Consider the following 8436-nt stretch of genomic DNA (forward strand, 5'->3'; position numbering starts at 1 on the left):
CATTTGTTTCTATGTATCTTTTCATCTCTCCTTTTATTTTTGCTTTGACCTAATCGTTCTTTAGTGTCATGTTGTTTAATCTCCACCTATTTGAGGATTTTCATGCTTTCTTTTTCTAATTGATTTCATTTTCAAAACACTGTGGTTCGAAAATATGCTTTGTATGATTCATCTTTTTAAATTTGTTGAGTCTAGTTTTGTGTCACAACATATGGCTTATCCTTGAGAATGTTCCATGTGTACTAGAGAAGAATGGGATGAAAGGCTCTATAAATGTCAATTATGTCCATTTGGTCTAATGTGTCATTTAAGGCTGATATTTTCTTATTGTCTGTTTGATGATCTATCCATAACTGTCAATGGTGTATTTAGGTCCCCTACTGTAATTGTGTTTTTGTCAGTTTCTCCCTTTAGTGTTGTTAGTAGTTGCTTAGGCACTATCTTAATAGCAGAAACACAAAGGTGAATAAGATATACAAGGCCCTTCCTCAAGTGAGGCTCTCTCCTTCTTCTTCTCCTCCTCCTCCTCCTCCTCGTTCTCCTCCTTCTTCTTCTTTAAAATATTTTTATTAAAATATAGATAACATACAATATTATATTAGTTTCAGGTGTACATCATAGTTATTCTACAGTACCCACCTAGCACTATGCCGAGTAATTACTGCGTTATTGATTATATTTGGTATGCTAAAGTGATCACCATGATAAGTCCAGCAATCATCTGACACCATACCATGCTTTCGCAATATTATTGACTGTATTCCCTATGCTGTACATCACATCCCCAAGACTTGCTTGTTTTACACCTGGAACTTTCAACCTCTTATTCTTCTTTATCTTTTCCCCCCTTTTTAAAATTTTTCAATTAGAATTGACATTCAATATTTTTTATATTAGTTTCAGGTGTAGAGCACAGTGGTTAGACATTTATATAATTTACGAAGTGATAGCTCTGACTAGTACCCACATGGCACTACACATAGTTGTTACCATATTATCGATTATATTCCCTATACTTTACAAATATTGGTATTTTGTAAATACCAAATTTTATTTCTTAATCCCTTCACCTTTTCTAACCCCCTCCCAGCTATCACTCCAACAAATCCAGTACCCATCTGACACCATACATAGTTATTACAGTATTATTGATTGTATTCCTTATGCTATGCCCTACATCCCCATGACTACTGTGTAACAACCAATCTGTACTTCTTAATCCCTTCTCCCTTTTCACACCCCCCTTGGCAACCATCAAAATGTTCTCTGTATTTATAAGTTTGTTTCTGTTTTGTTTGTTTGTTTATTTTGTTCTTTAGATCTCACTTATAAGTGAAAACATATGACATTTGTCTTTCACTGTCTGACTTACTATAGTCAGCACAATAACCCCTAGGTCCATCCATGTTGTCGCAGATGGCAAGATTTCATTCTTTTTTTTTTTTAACTTAAAAAAAAAAGTATTTTAAGTGTGTTTTTCCAGGACCCATCAGCTCCAAGTCAAGTAGTTGTTTCAATCTAGTTGTAGAGGGCGCAGCTCACAGTGGTTCTTGTGGGGATTGAACCAGCAATCTTGTTGTTAAGAGCACTGTGCTCTAACCAACTGAGCTAACCGGCTGCCCTAAGATTTCATTCTTTTTTACGGCTGAATAATACTCCATTGTATATATGTACCATCTCTTTATCCATTCATCCATTGAGGGACACCCAGGTTGCCTTCATATCTTGACTATTGTAAATAATGCTGCAATAAACATATGGATGAGCATGTCCCCACGAAGAAGCGTTTTGTGTTTCTTCAGATAAATACCCAGAAGTGGGATTACTAGGTCCTTCTCCAATGGAACTTTAATTCATGTGCGTGTGTGTGTGTGTGTGTGTGTGTTTGTATTTGTTGTGGAATGTGGAAAGTGATAAACAAGTACAGAGATAAAGTAATTTCAGCTGGTGATAAGGACCAGGAGTCAGTCAATGTCTCAGTAACTCAGCCCATTATATTAATCATGAAGTCTGCGTTCTCACTTGTCATTGGACTGAGCCAAAGACCTTAAATAATCTTGTTTGAGGCAAGACCCCCATCCCACCACCACAGCTGTCCCTGACCCAGTGCTTCCCCTTTGTCTGCTTCTACAGGAATGAGACGCAAGAGCTGTCCAAGGGCTACCCCCTGCACAGGTACATCAGCATTTCAAGGCTCAGGTGGGAAAAGTGGGCTGCCCTGAATTATGGCCAATTCCTGTGCTCCAAATTCCTGTTTTTCTCTCTAGGTGAAAAAACAATACTGCCCACCACCATAACAGATACGGTACCATGATCTTTGGGTGGAGAAGAATCGTCAGATTCTTGGGATCTGCTCTGTGGAATCTCTGACAGAATTAGCCAACTCAGGAAAGGACAGATGCCAAGGAGTGATTGGGTGTTGGGAAAGTATTAGGGTATTTTCCTTGGAGAAACTTCCCCTTACTTGGTTCACTGTGCCAGAAGTTTCTCATGCCCTCAGGCCATGAGAGGATGGCTTTTGTGTTGCAGAATCTAAGGTTTTTCCACCTGCCCATAGTGTTGCTCCTCAGCAGCTGATGCCTATCCCAGGGTTGTTGGATGCTCTGGTCTGTTGAAGCCCAAGAGAAGGGCTGAAGCTGTGTGCCCAGGCCCCCTGAGGCTGTTGCAGCCCCCGAAGCTCCGTGCGAATCCCCAGCACTCCCTTGGAGCACACTGGAGTGGAGTTGAATTTATTTCAGGGCTCAGCCTGAGGGAGTACCCACCAGGGTTGCAGTCAATCCCATTATGTCCAACGCTGGGACTTCACTGTCCTGAGCTCTCCAGAAATGCTGGCATAAGTGTATTACTCTGTACCCATGCCCTTCTCCAAATTCTCTTGGCTTTGTTCTACTTAGGGACCAGACCTAGGCCAAATTCTGTCCCTGGGATCTTCTCCTTGCCTGGGATCCTCTCCTTCATCCTAGGGGCCCTTCTCTTCCTGGTTCTCATCATCCTGGTGACTCAGCGGCACAGATGGAGAACAAAGTGCAGAGGTGGGCTGCAGGGGATCCTGGGTCACATGGAAAGTGTGTGCAGGCAGAAAATGGGGCCAGGTATGACAAGGGGAAAACTAGTCAGGGTCTCTGTTCTTTCCCCATTCATTTGCAAAATTCATCTACTCCACATTAACCTCTCAGGGCTGAATATACAGAATCCAGTTAGGATTGGGATGTAAGCACTCATAAGTCATGGCTTCTTACATGAGACAAGAAAGAGTAGAGGCTGAACTGTGGATAGTGGGTCCGACAAAGGCAGAAGATGCAGACATGATGCATAGGTATGAGACTATACGGGATTCCTGGCAGCCCTGAGGATTTTTCCATATGTAAGCACTGGGGACAATGAAGGATCAGCCCATTGATTCAGGGTGTCTCAGGTGGCAATCTCTGACCTGCTGGTGGTTTGCTCAGCCTTATCCAGTTTCAAGGATGCTCTTGATGAGGCCATGTATGAGGAGATCGATTATCTTGTAACACCGAAGAAAGAGGATCTGCTGAGCAGCCCAGGTGTGTGTCCCTGACTTGCCCTCCTAGGACCTCTGATTGTCAGCCACCCGCTGGCTGTAAGCCAGGTCTTCTCAGCATCTGCAGAACCTACATCTTTCCCAGGCTCAGAGAGGCTCCAAGGACTGCAGGATGAGCCTCTCCAGAGCCTCTATGAGTTCTGAGCCTTCCCTTTATACTACAACAGTCATGCAGCCCCAGCATTTCTTCTCAGCCTTACTGTGGAGCCTACGGGTATAGAAAGGGTTGTCCTGTTTATCTTGTGATGTTTTTCTCCACATTAGGGTCCCTGTCAGGTGACTCAGTGACTAAACTGCCATATTACACTGGGGATGGTGAGAACAGTGACTATAAATCTGCTTCAGGTAGTAGGGGTGAATCAGCCTTGGCTGGCGATAGGGGCAGGGGAATTTCCTTCAGAGGTAAGAGCCAAGGGGAATAGTCTTCCTTTGACTGGGATTAGAGGGGTCTCCCGTCTCTTGCTAGATTCTAATCTTCCCCTTTTCTGGTTGCTCTGTAATGCCTCATGTTGGGGCTGCGCTCTCAGTCCAGAACTACCCTCATTCAGATACAATAGGCACAGATTGTTTTAAAACATAACACTTGGAAAGTATAATCTGACAAAATATTTTAGTAATGCTCCTTAGTGTAAGAGTCACTTGAAATATGTAGTTTTAATCAAGAAATACTGAGATAATTTGGATCATTTTCTGGTTTATTGGCACATCAAAATGAAATATATGACCTTAAAAAAGACCTGTTAAAACATGGAGTGAATGGTGCCTCTGTTTAGCAGCCATCATAATCTCTGGGTCAGAAAGGATTTTAGTTATCACCTAAACCAACCCATTTACCGTGGTTTCACCTGATCTTCCTGTCTGTCCTTAGAACCCACAGCTCAGAGAACTAATAATATTCCTACTGAGGATTACGATGATGAAGATGTACCAGTCCCTGAGGCTCCTCCTGCCTCTCAGCTGAGCGAGGGAAAAGTGCCTTCAGAGGAGGAGAATGGGATGAGGGCCTCTCAGACAGGTGAATGGAATGAGCTGATCTCCTACCAGCTTGTATCTCTGACCTGGAAAGGGTGAATTTGAGCTCCTCAATGACCATCCTTCTTGTAGATTCAAAATTTGGATGACTTCGTATATTTGACTGCAGCACCTCGACCATATTCCTTTCTTTAATACTATTCTTCCTTGGGAGGAAGAAATCACTCTGTATTCTTGGTATCTGTGTCTCCATAATTTTATCCTCGATGTGCTTGCATTAAGACTTGTAGATTAATCGAGGCTATTTACCAAATCCCCAAATGCATCAACTTTTCTGATAACATTTTTGTATTGTCTCATACATGAAAGGCAATTAGAGATTTAAAAAATATTGCAATATTGGAGTTTGAGAGACATTTTGATAATTTAAGATGCACTGTGGTCATATGTTATACTAATATGTACAAGGTCTATGATAAATGGTTGCCTTGAAAATTAAAACCGTGGTGATAGATTGTAGATTCAGAATTTGTAGGCAGCTAAGGGCTGATCTTCTCCAGACATTTCAATGGCCAAATGAAGACACTCATTTTCCAGAGAGGAGTATTTTTCCATCTGATGGCTAAAGTGATTCCTTGGGAAGGGGCAACTGTGTGAGAATCCTGGGATTATTTTTGCCAGCATCTGGGAACACAAGTCAAGGCCACCAAGAACAGAGTTAGATTGTCAGTGAGGAACTGAGGTTTCTCCAGATTGGGCCTCCTGCCTCCTTCTCTCTGTAAACTCAGACCTGACAATTGTGAAAGGAGAAATTTTCACATCTTGTCCTATGATTCTGAATCATTCTTGAGCCATCTCCTTGCTGTGTTAGCCAGGAAAAGGTCTTCAGAGAACACCTTTTGCCACAGAGCTCCTGTGATCCAGTGTTTTCCAGATAAGCTGAGGCCCCCAGAGACCCTCGTGGATTGGATCCTGAAAGGATAGCCCTGATAAACCCTTGCTGTAACTAATATTAAATAGTCTGAGTCTCCCTGAGCATTAATGGGTCCCCAGCGATGCTTTGTCATCACCATTTACTTGACTTGCTTCCACCATGGGACACTGTTCTGATCCTTTGTCACAGTTCTAATCAAACTTCTCTTTCCTGTTGCAGGCTCCTCTCTGCACTTCTCTAGAGGAGCAGCTGATCCCGGGAAGGAGAATAGCCCCTGGCTGCTCCAGAAGGAAAAAGGAGACCCTGGGTATGATGATGTTGAACTAGGTGCCCTTGGAACATCTACAGTGGCTTTCCCATGATGTTGTATTAAAAATGAGATGAGACCTCAGATATTCTAACTGCCTGTATTCCAATTGAGTAGTGCTGACCTGTAATTGTATTATATGGAAATCGCTAAAAGTTTGATATTCTGAATAAAGTACTTTTTGCTTTGTTGATATTAATAATTTAGCAAGTTTGATCCAACTACTCTTTGTGGATTGCTCCTCAATCAGTTTCCCTCAAAGAAAATACAATGTGAGTGAACTGACCTGTTTTCTCATCTTCTCCACAAGCTACTCAAGGTATTACTTTGCCCAGGCTCACAAATGTTCCAGGTCATTCTTACTTAGACAAGGGACTCTAAACTTGGTCCTCACTCACACTCTCATTCCTATTAAAATGAACTCATGACAAAAATAAAATCGTGAATATTCATATATGCTCTTCCCTGAGATGTCACATCATCTGTTTTTAAACAATTCATAGACACCAGACATAGGTGTGAGGCTTAGGGTTTCAAAACTGAAGGTGGGGGATTGGCTAGTGGGAGAGAATTAATACGCTTTTTCTCATCCTGCCCAAATTTTCATGGAATAATTAAAAATGTAATTCTACACAACTGTATTGTTGTGTAATTCTACACAACTTCCTTCTTAATCTCTGATTCCCTAGGCTTCTTTTTCCCTTTATTACTCAAGCTCCTCACCCTTTCATATCTAGTTGGTTATCCTTTTAAATTCAGACTTTCCACCTCATCACTTCCTCTTATTTCTTTGGGACATTGTTATTTCTTGTCTGTCCGATTATAAAGCCTTCTAAATGAATTATATCAACTCATAGCTCTCTTCACTACAAGTTAATGGAGGACAAATTGGCACTCACCTACAGACCTGCATTCAAGTGGGTAAGAAGGCAAGGAAGAGGAGACCTAGACAGGAGATCCAGAAGGAATATAAACAGAAAAATCGGGAATTGGCTACGTGAGTTTTACAGATATGGATGGAAGGGTCTGCCATGATTAAACTAATAGAGGAAGAATCAGACCAGTGGGCTTCTTCTCTGAAAACATTGCTACAAGATTGCTTTGATCTGGTATCTATTTAAAATGCAAACGTGATCCTGCTTTGATTTTTCAGGGTAGAGAACTATTCTGTAGCAGTGGCCAAGTAAAGATTACATCTTCAAAACACTCTATTACATGTGAACTAATATAAGGACTGAGAATGGTGGCCTGGTTATGAGCTGAGCCCAACGTATTCCTTAACTGATGGCTCTGGAGGCTGTCTAAAGGGTCAAACCTACACTCACTCTTGCAATCTTCATAAGTCTTGGCAGGGCGAGGGGATTGGAAGATGCATAGAGCTTCTCCTAGTGTAATATACATGGCCATTGGCCATAGGAAAGTGATGAAAGCAATGAAAAGTAAAGTATACCCATCAAGATCATTAGCTATTACTTCTGATGTATGATGTCAACAAAGCCACAATAGAGAGCTGGCTATTATAATTTTTCGTGATAAAACTCAGGAAAATTTAAGGAAGAGGAAGGTAAGACAAGCTTCACTACTCAGATTTGGGAGTTCCAGGACAAGCCTTATTATGGATTGGGTGCTCAAAAAGCATTGAGGAGTTGGTGAACAGCAATCATTTCAAGTGATCTGTGCTGCCTATGAAGGAGACTTTTTTGAGTGGGTGGTTTTGGAGGGTATATCATTACATATTTAGTGGGTTTAGATTCTCTGTTTAGTGATGTTAATGGTTATTTAACAGAGGGTTTGATTTAACTGACCGATATCTTTACTGTGTCCAAATTTGAGAATATCAGTTTTGTATATCTTTTTTTCTAATTTCCTCACCCCCTTATTCCACCTGCTCCCCCCTCCAGTTCAAGCTGTTGTTTCTCAGTCTAGTTGTGTAGGACGCAGCTCCATGGCTCATGCTGGTATTATGAGCCTTGTGCTCCCCACCGGCTGAGACACTTGGTTGCCAGTCATCAGTCGGCTGCTCACAGCAGCTCACGGCAGCTCATGGCAGCTCTCACCGGCTGCCAGCTGCTCACGATGGCTGCCAGTCGTGGCAGCTTGGCACACGGTAACCCACGGTAGCCTGCGGCAGCACACAGCAGCCCGCGGCAGCTCATGCCAATCTCTGGCTGTTCACCGCAGCCCAGCTGTTGTTCACAATCTTAGCTGTAGAGTGCGCAGCTCACTGGCCCATGTGGGAATCGAACCGGCGACCTCGGCGTTAGGAGCATGGTGCTCCAACCACCTGAGCCACCAGGTCGGACCTTCTCATTTTTTAAAAGTGGGATGGATCTAGTTTTTGTGCAGCTAAAAGAGCCAACTTTTGCAACCCTTATTTAAATGTTCTAGATATAAGTAAATAGGAACCTCCAGACTTTATTGATGCTTTTATTTTTATTTGTTTACTGCTGTAACTTTGGAAGAGTAACTTAATCTTCACTAACTTCATTTTTTAAATCATTGTGTGGGAATTCTGGAAATGGCAGAGTACCTTGGATTAGACTAATCCTCACAAAAATAACTACTATAAACTCTAGGAAAAAATATAAATCACAACTATTTGAAGATACTGGAGAGTAACCAAATTTAGGTAAAAGCTGGAGGAAGTAAATTTTTAAAAGA

General features: G+C 41.9%; 1 protein-coding gene across 1 annotated transcript; it reads left to right on the top strand.

Moving 5' to 3' along the window:
- The first annotated feature begins 647 nt into the window (after positions 1 to 647).
- Positions 648 to 5830, top strand: LOC117028745 (antigen WC1.1-like). The gene is made up of 4 exons (XM_033117636.1): positions 648 to 654; positions 2895 to 3032; positions 4440 to 4577; positions 5688 to 5830. The coding sequence occupies exons 1-4, from the start codon at positions 648 to 650 to the stop codon at positions 5828 to 5830; spliced, it is 426 nt and encodes a 141-aa protein (XP_032973527.1).
- The last annotated feature ends 2606 nt before the right edge of the window (positions 5831 to 8436 follow it).

This window comes from Rhinolophus ferrumequinum, chromosome 10, assembly GCF_004115265.2.
Source record: "Rhinolophus ferrumequinum isolate MPI-CBG mRhiFer1 chromosome 10, mRhiFer1_v1.p, whole genome shotgun sequence".
NCBI classification, from domain to species: domain Eukaryota; kingdom Metazoa; phylum Chordata; class Mammalia; order Chiroptera; family Rhinolophidae; genus Rhinolophus; species Rhinolophus ferrumequinum.